Below are 14476 nucleotides of genomic sequence, written 5' to 3'. Positions count from 1 at the left end.
GATTAAGTTTAAAATCTGATTTTTATTAATATTTCACAATAAACTGCTGTAACATGTGAAGTGAAGTAGTACAATCAATGTTTTGCACCTCACACATCTACGAGTTGTCGTTGAGGGTTAGGTCATGAAAAATGACAATTCCCTGAAGGAAGTACGCATCACCGAAACGGACAATCATTGTCTCACGTGTGGCCTCGCGTGTGACAAACCCTAATTAGGTGTGATGTCACTAAATTATTCAAACGGCGTGCAATTTATCGCCGAAATTTATTAATAATGTACCAACAGATCTCGTGTGATCTTATCAATGAAATATCACTACTGGTTAGCACTATCGTTCCAGGCAATAACGGACGGATGGCCAATGATATTGTCACCTTCATTGCACAAGACGGACAGAAAATATGGACAGACGGACATTGATTGCAACCGCTTTCTGCCTTTCACTAAGATATGAAGGATGACTGACAATGGTCGTCACAATCTTCACACGTAGTAGTTTACTCCACTTGACAAACCGAAAGACTGACGGACGAATAATGAAATCAGCCACATCTGATTAGACAGAAATACGGACAAACTGACATTGAAACTATCACCTTTATCAAACAGGCGTACGGACGGGTTTGACTTGGGTTGTATTCTATTGTCTTACTGAGGTACAGCGAATTCATCCCACAAGTTCATCTGAGTACGGACGCACAGATGGTTTAAAAACAAATTATCCGCAACTTCCACACACCACCAATGATATAATACCAGGCACAAGTCAACGACAGGCTCCCATGGCAAGGAGTCGTGATTGGTGTACACTGATCTGTACCCTTGAATGCGTCTCGTGAAATAGATTTACAGCAACGGAGACTTAGCACGTGAGGATGGGAAAGTTAAGATTAAGTTGTTAGGTCAGTAGGTCTCGAAGGTTACGTCATTTATCACCAGGGGCCCATCGTGTTTTCTGAATTTTGATAATAATATATTACAGTGTTATAGTTATTGTACACGTGGATGGTTTTCATCATATCCGGATATATCGTGTTTAAAAGTAAGTCTACGTAGTTTATTCGAATTTTCTTATTTCAGTATGGTTTCTTTCCTTCAAACACATTAATTTATCGATCGGTACCATGCTAGTGTGAACTCACTGTGAACATAAAAAATCAACTTACAACTTCATTAAGAATATAGGTATTGTGTATCATGTCGGTTGACGATTTGTGCCAGTTCCTCATATTTCGTGGAAAAAGTAAAATGACTTGAAACATACAAGTATATTTTTTTTAAATAGATAAGTTTATCTATTAAACACAATTACACCATGTGAAATGTCTTAAATGGACATTTTCTTTCTTAAAATGTAGAGATATGGACCGCCGTTAGATAAAAGGCATGTCTAAATAAAAAAAAACAAAAAAAAACTAGAAATTGTTTCGGAACAATTTGACGGGCTTTTCACTATTTAGCATAAATGACCTAAAGGCTTGGTATTTCCAAACATAAAAAACTATTTTAGAACACTTGATAGGTCATCCACATTCTAGTTTTTGAATTAATCTGGCATCTGAAATAAAACGTTTCAACAAATGTTGGACGAGGGGAGGTAACTCGTACAGCCTTGTACGAGTTATCTCCCCTCGTCCAACTAACGTTATATCTCAGATGCCGTTATATATCTGATGCCAAATTAATTCAAAATGGCGTTCCGCGTTAATGGTAAACGTTACCGAAACACCAAAAAACATGAAAATCATCAGAATAACATTTTGAATCATACTTAAATTTCTTTTTTTGGAAAAAGATTAAAAAATGAAAATTTTCTAAAAATAGACTTATTTGACCCCATAGCGAACGCTTTTATTTGACCTCTGACCCTAAAACTTTTAGTGAGTAAAAGCTAGAGCCAGCCTTTAACTACAAATAACATAATTACCTGACCCCTGCAAAATGAATACTTTTTTAATTATGGGCATTTTAAGCTTTTTAATACATGACGTCATGGCGGCCATCTTGGATTTCAAATCAACTTAAAAAATAACATAACTTGGCCAGGACAATCCAAGGATTATTTCAGCTAAGATTGAGCTAAATACCACAGGTGGAACTTGAGAAGAAGTTTAAAATGTAAAACTATTTTTAATATAGAATATATAGTGGAAATTCAAAATGGCGTATACCGGAAACCGTATGTGTCACAGAAAAACTGAAAAGGTCAAATTTATCAGAATGACATTCTACATCATACTAAGAACTTTTTTTGGAAAAAGATTGAAAAATGAAGATTTTCTAAAAATGGACTAATTTAACCCCATAGCGAACTCTTTTATTTGACCTCTGACCTTAAAACTTTTGGTGAGTAAAAGTTAGCGCTAGTCATAATCTACAAATAACATTATTACATGACCTTTGTAAAATGAATACTTTTAGAGTTATGGCCATTTTAAACTTTTCAATACATGACGTCATGGCGGCCATCTTGAATTTCAAACCAACTTAAAAAATAACATAACTTGGCCAGGACAATCCAAGGATTATTTCAGCTAAGATTGAGCTGAATACCACAGGTGGAACTTGAGAAGAAGTTTGAAATGTACACACTTTTCTATTGAAATATATAGGGGGAAATTCAAAATGGCGTACAACAGAAACCGTATGTGTCACAGAAAAACTGAAAACGTCAAATTCATTAGAATGACAATCTGTATCATATTTCGAAAGAATTTTTGAAAAAGAAGGAAAAATGAAGATTTTCTAAAAATAGACTAACTTGACCCTCAGGCGAGCTTTTTCATTTGACCTCTGACCTCAAAACAATGCATTATTAAAAGTTGGCCCCTGATTAGTCCTACAATAATATATCTTTGAAATTATTTTAACTGTTACCGTTTTGGAGCTATGGCCACTTAAGCAAAATGAGATATGACGTCATGGCGGCCATCTTGGTTTCTTGACCTACTTGAAGATGTTGCTGTCACCCCTTCAACTCATGCCATATACAATAGGCATAACTGACTTGGCATACCTTTTACCATTTTCCCACAATTTGTGTGACAAAATAAAATGCAGAAGAAGAATAATAATAATAATAATAATAATAATAATAATAATAATAATAAACAGAACAGAAACAATAGGTCTTTTCACCACTTTTGGTGAAAAGCCCTAATAAATAAATAAACCCGATGGTTTTGGTACAATCTAATCAAGCCAATCGAAGTCGCAGTTTGTTTTGACTTCGGTGACTGTGATTTGAAGACTTTTCACACGTAATAACTAATCTGGGATGCTGAATTCCAGCCTACAATGTGTAAAGAACAATTAATTGCATTGATCTTTAATCAATATTTGAAGATTTACACACTGAGACAAGGCCGATTTATTAATGGATGTTTTATTCGTGTGATTCTTTCTTTTCTTTTCATTTAGGCCAAAATTAAGTTCATTTTATTTATTTATTGGCAAATAAATATTTGCACATGGCTGAGACCAAAGTGCGATAAATTACTATCACGTCAGTTTAAAAAATCATTCTGTCACAAAGTTACGAACCAAGTCCGTCAGACGTTAACAAAACATTACGTCACTATGACGTCACATGGTGACCAATATGGCGATGCAGACAACTTCCGGATATTACTTTCATTATGAAAATGATTAGTAATATATTTGTTACATTTGTTTCAGAATGAACTCCACTGTAGAACCAACGACAATAGGCCATAGCAATGTTACAGACCACCTCAAAAAGTATCACGTTGTTGAACATGAGTCTGCCATTATTTTCTTCATATTCTGCAGTTGTGCAGTCGGAGGTAGGCTTAATCAATGATGATAACGTTCCATATTCAGTCAGGATTGACTGTGGTTGTCTCCCCTACAGTAAACGTGATTGCATTTAAACCTGATTTGTCATTTACTGTATTCATATCATTTCTACTTAATGTTAATGATATCAACTATGATTTATCTGCAAACAATACCCCCATAATTTTCTCCAATGTCACACATCGTAGGGGAGATAACCGCATATATATTACCATGTGGTTGTCTCCCCTCCAGTCCAGATAGAAAAAATACTGTAAAATTTTATTTTAAGTACCTAGTCTTAACACGAAATATAATTTTATTGTCTGAAAAATTGTTATGAAGAATTTACTTTATATTCTGAAATTATATAAACATGTTAATCTAGTGTCTTTTTTACTGACTTTTATTGATTTTGAAATAAGTCTTTAACATAAAGTCTGATAATATGATAAAAACAACCCATATGCTTTGTGATTTTTCCAAAATAATAACCAGCCGCAAACTTTTTTTTAATTGAAATTTTTCCTGAGCTCATACACTTTTATAGTTTTGATTATCATTTTCAATAAATTGAGTTGTCTCCCTTTTATACTTTCCATTTAGTTCTGGTCCGAAGAGTTATCCAGAGTCTCAACCTTCGAATGCCTTACACAGTGGTACTCCTTGTACTGGGAGTATTGTTTGGACTCCTATCTGGACAAAACAAAAGCATACACGAGTATGCCAGTGTAGTCAACATTGACCCTCATCTCTTACTCAACATATTTCTTCCTGTACTCATCTTTGAATCAGCCTTTGCTATGGAGGTGCACACTTTTTTGAAGACTTTTATTCAAGTTGTCCTGCTAGCTATACCTGGTCTAGGTAAGTAGCATATGAATGAAAATTCTTCTTGAAAGAACATTTCAAATTACTAATATTAATAGGTAACTTTCATGTACATCTTTTTGTTTTTATGTCTTTGTTGTTTTTTCAAACTTAATTAGTTGCAGAGAGTCTCAAGAAATCTCAGGGAAATACTTAACATAAGTGACATTTTCTTTTGGATTAGTTTAATTATGCATTGTTTAATTTTTATTCTTTATGGGGGGAAAATCTGTATGAAAAGATATGAAACTGTTAAATTATTAATAAGGACACAGATTTAACTAAGATGTATTACGGCCCTGACATCCCTTTTACCTGTATTTTGTGTTACAGTCATGGCGTCATTTTTACCTGTATACTGTGTTACAGTCCTGACATAATTTTTAACCTGTATTCTGTGTTACAGCCCTGACATAATTTTTAACCTGTATTCTGTGTTACAGCCCTGGCATCACTGTTTACCTGTATCCTGGCTCGCTACCTCTTCACCTACAACTGGGATTGGAATACAGGGATGATGTTTGGTGCTATACTCAGTGCCACAGATCCAGTAGCAGTTGTGGCTTTGCTCAGAGATTTAGGTAAGCTAACATTTTGTTGTATAAATGAAGCAATCATCCTTATTCAGTTATAAACAGCTTATTCAAACTTCTTTACTTTTGTGTGGTAACAAAATGAAGTCCATAGTTTGTATTGTACTTTACATAACATTTCTCACAATGATATAGAAACAATCTTGGTTGTTATCCACACTGGTAATCTTGGTCAGTTTGTACAATGTTAATGGTCAGTTGTTTCATTGAGATAGGTTTTAATTATGATAGAAAATTTAACTTGTGATGTTGAAATACAAGATTGTGTAATTAACTTCCCCTTTTCAACAGGAGCATCTAAAAAACTGGCTATGGTAATAGAAGGGGAATCACTACTGAACGATGGAGCAGCCATTGTCTTCTTCCAGATATTTTTGAAGCTTTCAACCTCAGGGGGAGAAATAGATGGTAATGTTTATAATCAGAAATATATATCAGAATATTATATGATTAATTAACAACACTGTGTATAGTGATATTGCACACGATGCTTTACTATACTTAACCAGTGTTAGTGCTCTATTGTTTAATGTGGCACCACTATTAATGTGGCATCACTATTAACTTGGCATCAATATGTATGTGGCATAACTATTAACTTGGCATCAATATGTATGTGGCATAACTATTCACGTGGAATCACTATTAACTTGGCATCACTATTAATGTGGCATCACTATTAATGTGGCATCAGTATTTACATGGCATCACTATTAATGATCTAACTAGATATGATGTTAGCACAGTTGTGTCCGTGTAGTAGTCTTCACGGTGATCTGAGAATCAGTGCTGTATACATCAATGTGGCGTGCATCAATGCTGTAATAATGCGGCATCACGTATGCTTTTATTATGCATAAATGTAGCATTAATTACTACCAATGTAATATATTTCAATGTGGCCTTACTATCAATGCTGTATTCTTCATGGTGGCCTATCTAGTTGCAGTAAAGTTCTTTATCAAATGTGGGCTCACGCGCAATCTGTATTCTTCATAGTGACCTCCCTATCTTATAATGCTGTATTCTTGAATTATCAGATCTATAATTCTTTTAGTATGACATTACTCTCAATGCCGAATAAATATGTGGCATCTTACTGTTAAGCTTTATAATTCAATATGGCACATATGCCAATGCTTTCTTCATCAATGTAGAATAACTATTAATGCTATTTAAATCAATGTGGCATCACTTTCAATTCTGCATATATCAATGTGGCACCACTGTTATTTCTGAATACATCAATGTGGCATCACTTTCAATTATGAATACATCAATGTGGCATAACTGTCAATTCTGAATATATCAATGTGACATTACTGTCAATTCTGAATATATCAATGTGGCATAACTGTCAATTCTGAATATATCAATGTGACACCACTGTTATTTGTGAATTCATTAATGTGGCATAACTGTTATTTGTGAATACATCAATGTGGCATAACTGTTATTTGTGAATACATCAATGCGGCATAACTGTTATTTGTGAATACATCAATGTGGCATCGCTGTCAATTCTGAATATATCAATGTGGCATCACTGTCAATTGTGCATGCATTAATGTGGCATTGATGTTGATTTTGTTTGCATTTGTGTGGCATCAATCATTTTTGCAGGTATCAATGTGGCATCACTTTTGATTTTGTTTGCATTAATGTGGCATCATTGTCATTCTTGTAGACATCAATGTGGCATCACTGTCAATTCTGCAAACATCATCGTGGCATCACTGTCAATTCTGCAAACATCTTTATTGCATTACTGTCAATTCTGCAAACATCTTTGTGGCATCTCTGTCAATTCTGCAAACATCATTGTGACATCACTGTCAATTCTGCAAACATCATCGTGACATCACTGTCAATTCTGTTAACATAAATGTTGCATCACTTTTATAATCAAATTATTTCAATTGTCAATCATAACTGTTTTGCCATATTTTGTAATATGGCATGATCGATCCTTAGTATTTGGATATGGTATCACTGGCAGTACTGTTCAACTCAGTGTGGAGTTATGACCATTGCTGTTTTTTTTTTTAACTGCATCAGAGATTTAAAAAAAATGTTGCATCAACATGCAATACTGTTTACATAAATGTGGTATCATGGTAAAAACTGTATACTAAAATGTAGCCTCTTGGTAAAAACTAAATACTTAACATCGATGTGGCATCATTTAAAATTTTGTATACTTGAATGTTGTATCATAAATGATTTGTATGCCTCAATTTTTTTTATGATCTTATGATACTTTTGATTATGAAATGTGTTTCTATGGTTTCATTGTTTCTATGTCATTTAATGCTTTTCAGTTTTGTGGAATGTGGCATCTTTTGGAGTACAGTATAGACCACCAGGCTTTTAAATGGAATTCTTAATTAGCAGTTTCTGAAGTACAAAATATAACATACTTTATAATGCGGCTACAAAGTTTTTTGTATATGTTTAAAGATATCTAGACATTGATATCAAGTTATTGGATAATCAGGAAATCTTTTTTTTTCTAACATTTAAATTCAGAGAATGAGTCTGGAATGTCGTCAAAATATTTCAATGAAAAATCTGTTTCTTCCAATGTTTGCTGGAGAGTGTGTCTTTGTAACTAATTCGATGATTAATTATAAGATAACATCCTGTATTATTGTACCTCTTGTTTCCTCACAGTTTCAGTTGGTAAGGATCCTATGTAGCTCAGAATCCTGTAGAACCCTACTTATTACTCCCCCTTCTATTGTATTCCTGGTTTTTTGAGATCCTTAGGGTAATTTAATTATCTCCTAACATTAAAATTAGCAAGTTCTAAGCTATATTACCAAATTTCTGCAACTATCTTTGTGTTCCTTACTAACCTGGAAGCCAAACTACATCATATTTTAATACCTGCATTAGAATCGAATTTAAAAAAAATACATGTCTTCAATTAAGTCTTTTTTATTAGCTTTTAGGTTCTCCTCAAAGTTAAGGAGGTTTGTGAAATCCTACAAGCTCGATGTTGTAATGATTTTCATGTTTTACTACATGTTTATTCTTTCCAGCTATCACTCTATCAGTGATTGCCTGTTCATCTGTCTACCATTTATCAATGATTATCCCTTAATTTGTCTGTTCTTCTTTCCTTTTGATTGTCAATCTAATGCTTAATCCATCTGCCATTTTTTTCTGAAATTTTTTGTTTTTCTGTTTTCAAGAATTACATATATTTCTCTCAGCTTATCTTTCATGGTAAATCTATCTTTAATTTGACCTGTGATTTCAAAAAACTGCAATGTATCAACTCAAATAACCATACTGATACCTTTTGCTAAACCAACACATGTACATTTCATTAGATAATCTAGTATATATCAGCTTCATCCTTTTGCTTCCTGTTGCAAACCTTACTTTTTCTTTGCTTATCCAGTCATCCTTGAAACTGGTTATTTCCTTTTCCTTCTAGTCTTCATTTTTGTCCTTTGCTAATCCATCTTTCTCTCTTCCTTTTCTGAGTCTCAGTTCACCTTACTCCTTTATTACTCCTAACCCTGTGATTTTATAGACATTACTATATATAGTCAAACCAAAATGATCTTCCTTATTGTCATTTATTTGGAATATATAATTCATATTAATATGGGACAATTTTGATTTATATACTGTTAATGCAATGACTTGTTAAAAACAATATCATTTTTTTTATCTTGTCATTTTCTTTTAAGTTAAACAATAAATATATACAGGTGTATTATTAATGCTGATTCATCATTTTTTTACTATTACTAATTGCTTTTTCATATGTCCTGTTGTAAAGTAACATTAATGTTCTGTAATTGTCTCCCCTTTGATTACCTATGTACATTGTACACAAATGTAGGTACATTTGTAACTGCTGAGAATTATTGTATCCTTGTCCGAGCAACATTTTATATTTATTTGCTTCTTATGTTGTAACTACTTTAATATCACCAATTTATTTAGAAGAGCTGGCAGCCATTTCCATCCTCAGACATTAATTAATTTATATATATTTTGAAGTCCCACTTCATTGTGCAGAACTGTAGAAAAAATCTTAAAGTTTTGTGTTTTCATATCAGTATTTAACTTTTTGATTAGAAATCTGTCAAATGAATTAAATGATTTTGTGAATGTGCATTAAACAAATACATACAACATTGATTAAATTGATATGATATAAATTATATTTTTCTGGTTCATCACTGCTTGTAATACATATTTGTATGTATACATTTGAATGATGAAATTTTAGTGGGCTTTAAATTTTTTTAATTTTTCATATTTTTCATTTCATTTTCATAGTTTTATTATACAGTAAATCAATGAAAATAAGTCTTCAACCATTAATTTTCTGATACCACAGCATTTGATGACCACATTTGATTATGTTTTTGTTATTTATTGTCTACAGGTGGTGAAATCGTTTGGGAGTTTGTACGTGTGGCAGTAGGTGGCCCTTTGTGGGGATATCTGATGGCAAAAATAACCCTGTTTTGTTTGTCACGGATATTCAATGATGCCCTGACGGAGATCACCATTACTTTGGCCTCCACATATATCACCTACTACATGGGTAAGTGTAGTTTACATAACCATCACACTTAGATCTAAATTATCATACCTATAGCAGCATTAAGCCCCTGTGCATGATGAGTCCTGCAATAACCCAATCTATTACTGGTACATGGAGTCAATGTTTTGTTTGGCTCTCTGTCATATCAAATAAAGCAATGGAAAAATGTTTCTTATTTGTTGCTGTCATGTAAAGATATTTTTGTTTTCAGAATGGTAAGATCATGGTTATCTCATCTAATTTGAAAAAATTAATGACTTTTGATATTTTCTGATGTTTTCTCTTGTGGATTGAATTCAAAGTATTGTGTTCCACCTCAGAAACACTAAAGTATAGTGGTAGAGCGCTAAATTAAGTTTGGAAAATGTTACTTGTTTTGTTTTTTAGGTCATCTGACCCGAAGGGTCAGGATGACCTATAGTCATCATGTTTCGTCCGTCGTCGTGCGCCGTCCGCCGTGCGTAAACTTTTCACATTTCAAACTTCTTCTCAAGTTCCACCAGTGGGATTGAGCTGAAAGTTGCCTGAAATGATGCTGGGATGGTCCTGACCAAGTGTTGTTATTTTTCGGGTCGGTCTGAAATCCAAGATGGCCATCACAGCCGCCATCTTGAAAACACATTTGAAACTTCTTCTCAAGTTCCACTGGTCAGATTGAGCTGAAACTTGCCTGAAATGATGCTGGGATGGTCCTGAGGAAGTGTTGTTATTTTTCAGGTCGGTCAGAAATCCAAGATGGCCGCCATGGCAACCATCAGGAAAAACACATTTTAAACTTCTTCTCCAGTGCCACTCATGCCATTGAGCTGGAAATTGGTGAGGATGTTAAGGAAGGAGAGCCAATAAAGTGTTGCTATTTTTCGGCTTCGTAAAAACTTTGACATGGCAGCCATGGCAGCCATGGCAGCCATTTTGTAACATGATTGTGCAATCATGGTTCTTCTGAACAACACCTATTTCAAACTTCTTCTCAAATACCATCAGTGGGATTCAGGTCTTACTTACCAGAAATGATCCTGAGATGGTCCTGACCAAGTGTTGTTATTTTTCGGGTCGGTCAGAAATCCAAGATGGCCGCCATGGCAGCCATCTTGAAAAACACATTTTAAACTTCTTCTCCAGTTCCACTGGTGCCATTGAGCTGGAAATTGGTGAGGATGTTAAGGAAGGAGAGGCAACAAAGTGTTGTTATTTTTCGGCCCCGTAAAAACTTTGACATGGCAGCCATGGTGGCTATTTTGTAACATGATTGCGCAATCATGGTTCTTCCTTAACTACACCTATTTAAAACTTCTTCTCAAATTCCACCAGTGTGATTCTGCTCTTACTTACCAGAAATGATCCTGAGATGGTTCTTGCCAAGTGTTGTTATTTATCGGGTCAGTCAGAAATCCAAGATGGCCACCATGGCCAACAGTGCCACTTTACTCGCTACACAGAATGCATACTACAATAGTATAAGGGTCTTTAATTTTGAGTCAGATGACCGTTAAGGCCCATGGGCCTCTTGTTTTGTTATATGAGGACATGGTCATAAATATACATACTGTACATAAGTATATAAAATTATTTAGTTTCAACCATGATAATGGTTAATGAAAATTTTAATGAAGAATTTAGTTTTTGTTGGAAATGGATGTTTTTTTTTTCTATGTAAATTACCAATAAAAAAAAGTAACATAGTTTTTGCTGTTTTCACTTATAAGAAATATGTGCTATTAATTAGTCTAATTATTTTTTGTTTATTTATTCCAGGTGAAGTGTTCCTTGGAGTTTCAGGGGTACTGTCCGTTGTTGTACTGGGTGTGGCTATGAATGCTCAGCGTACCATGATCAGTCCGGAGGTGGAGAAATTCCTACACAGGTAGTAAAATGTTTGTGTGTCCCACATGATAATGTTTATTTCATGCAGAATTTTTTTTTCAGTATATTTTTGTTCATTGTATAATACATTTTTGAAACAAAGTGCAGTACGACCTTGACCTACAGGTCAAAGGTCAATGGAGTGCAAAAAAAATAAAAATATCAATGTATATAGTAAGATAGAAGGGGATAAGGGTCAAAGAAGTAATATGAACAGTATAATCCAGATAACACTGGATCCTCACATAAATGTATGGAGGATACGAATTACTTGTAATGATTATATGGGGCAAAGAAGTAATTCAAACAGTGTAAACAATAAGGTTTGTTAAATTTTCGAGGCAATCCGCCCCTTTATCAAAACACAAAAAATCACAAATACAATCACATAATATATATAAGAAGTACTGGAAATACAATATAATACAATAAGAATAATGTTTTAGTAACTGGAGAAACCACAATGAACCCTTCGGCAAACGTGGGCCGAAGGCGGATACTAGCAGTATCCGCCTTCGGCCCACGTTTGCCGAAGGGTTCATTGTGGTTTCTCCAGTTACTAAAACATTATTCTTATTGAAGAAAATTTAACAAACCTTATTGTTTACACTGTTTGAATTACTTCTTTGCCCCATGTAAGATAGAAGGGGAGATATACACATGTATGCTTTTGTTAACATTCACAAATGTAATCTCCAGTTTCAATATTGTTCTGACTTTTTCTTAAAAAAAACTGATGCTTGTTATTTCAGGTTTTGGGAGACAATGGCCTATATAGCAAACACACTCATCTTTATCATTGTTGGAATGGTAATATCAGAAACAGCTATTTTTGAGATTCACGGAAAAGACTGGTTCTTCATGTTTTCTCTTTACTTTGGAATATTTGTGATAAGGTCAGTCGTTTGAATGCAGGAAAAAATGTGGTCAAGTCAGAAAACATATTTAATAATTGCATTTCTTATAATAAAAATTGAGATATAAACATATACAAACATTAATAAAGAAATTAAAAAAAAAAGAAATGAATAAATAACATAAAATAAATGAATAAAAAGTTACAAGAATATCGAATGCTAACTTCTATATCGTCTTTTTTATGATAATAAAAAATAACAATATCAAAAACATGCCAGAATATAATCATATTTTAATCTAAAAAATACATAAATTTATTTGTGTAACCAGCAATAAATCAATATTAGGTAAAATTTTCCTCAAAAAAGATTTCAAATGACTTGTGCTTAGGCAACATATCAGTAGAATAGGGTGTTGATAAAAATATAACTGATTTTATTGGTTCCTTGTCTTCAGAGGTTTAGTGATCGCCATCTTTAGTCCGATACTGCGACACACAGGTTATGGAATGTCATGGCAGGAAGGAATCATAATGACTTGGGGAGGCCTCAGAGGGGCTGTGGGGTTAGCTCTGGCCCTACAAGTGGCCCACCATGATGAAATAGATCAGGAGAGTGTTGGTATAAGGGTGAGTAGGGGCCAGAAAAATATACCAGGAGAGTGTTGGTATCAAGGTGAGTAGGGGCCAGAAAAATAGACCAGGAGAGTGTTGGTATAAGGGTGAGTAGGGGCCAGAAAAAAATAGACCAGGAGAGTGTTGGTATCAGGGTGAGTAGGGGCTGGAAAAATATACAAGGAGAGTGTTGGTATCAGGGTGAGTAGGGGCCAGAAAAATAGACAGGGAGAGTGTTGGTATCAGGGTGAGTAGGGGCCGGAAAAATAGATTAGGAGAGTGTTGGTATCAGGGTGAGTAGGGGCTGAAAAACATACCAGGAGAGTGTTGGTATCAAGGTGAGTAGGGGTCAAAATACATAACAGGAGAGTGTTGGTATCCAGGTGAGTAGGGGCCAGAAAATATACAAGGAGAGTGTTGGTATCAGGGTGAGTAGGGGCTGAAAAAATAGAACAGGAGAGTGTTGGTATCAGGGTGAGTAGGAGCCAGAAAAATATACCAGGAGAGTGTTAGTATCAAGGTGAGTAGGGGCTGAAAAAATAGACAAGGAGAGTGTTGGTATCAAGGTGAGTAGGGGCCAGAAATATAAACAAGGAGAGTGTTGGTATCAGGGTGAGTAGGGGCTGGCAAAATATACAAGGAGAGTGTTGGTACTAGGGTGAGTAGGGGCCAGAAAAATAGAACAGGAGAGTGTTGGTATCAGGGTGAGTAGGGGCCAGAAAGATATACAAGGAGAGTGTTGGTATCAGGGTGAGTAGGGGCCAGAAAGATATACAAGGAGAGTGTTGGTATCAGGGTGAGTAGGGGCCAGAAAATATACAAGGAGAGTGTTGGTATCAGGGTGAGTAGGAGCTGAAAAAATAGAACAGAAGAGTGTTAGTGTAGGGTACAATGTAGCTAGCATCCGTTTATTTATTCATTTATTTTTATTGTTATTTTTTAGAATTGTACTCAATTTCTGATGTCTGTTAGAAAGTTTTTGTCTGAAGTACTACCTAAATGACCTGATATTTTTGGGAGTGTCGGATGTTGCAGTAGATAACATTCTCATCTAAAATAATTCACTAAGACAGCTTGAGTTTGATGCTATAGTAGGGAATGAAAAGGTATATCACTTCCACACTTTCATCAAGGCCAACAAGATTGATCAATACATTGTTTGATAGTTGCTATACAAACCTTAATTCAAAATGTTTTATTAACAGGTTCTCATTCATGTGTCTGGAATAGTGTTCCTAACCCTGCTGGTAAATGCCTCTACTACTGGAGCTCTTCTTCAAATTCTAGGTAAGTATTAGGATGGTA

General features: G+C 34.5%; 1 protein-coding gene across 5 annotated transcripts in view; it reads left to right on the top strand.

Annotated features, from left to right (window-relative positions):
* LOC117335592 (sodium/hydrogen exchanger 10-like) overlaps positions 1-14476 on the top strand; it is a 78854-nt gene that overhangs the window by 18811 nt on the left and 45567 nt on the right. For all 5 annotated transcript variants that reach the window (XM_033895695.1, XM_033895694.1, XM_033895693.1 and 2 more), the window contains exons 2-10: positions 3682-3809; positions 4408-4668; positions 5115-5252; positions 5556-5672; positions 9676-9837; positions 11593-11701; positions 12453-12596; positions 13015-13186; positions 14377-14458. In XM_033895695.1, coding sequence (XP_033751586.1) covers positions 3683-3809; positions 4408-4668; positions 5115-5252; positions 5556-5672; positions 9676-9837; positions 11593-11701; positions 12453-12596; positions 13015-13186; positions 14377-14458 — 1312 coding nt within the window. In that variant the 5' untranslated portion in view covers position 3682. The remainder of the gene's footprint in view (positions 1-3681; positions 3810-4407; positions 4669-5114; positions 5253-5555; positions 5673-9675; positions 9838-11592; positions 11702-12452; positions 12597-13014; positions 13187-14376; positions 14459-14476) is intronic.

Source organism: Pecten maximus, chromosome 10 (genome assembly GCF_902652985.1).
Source record: "Pecten maximus chromosome 10, xPecMax1.1, whole genome shotgun sequence".
Taxonomy (NCBI): domain Eukaryota; kingdom Metazoa; phylum Mollusca; class Bivalvia; order Pectinida; family Pectinidae; genus Pecten; species Pecten maximus.
Note: the sequence above shows the minus strand (reverse complement) of the source record. Positions and strands in the feature narration are given on the sequence as shown.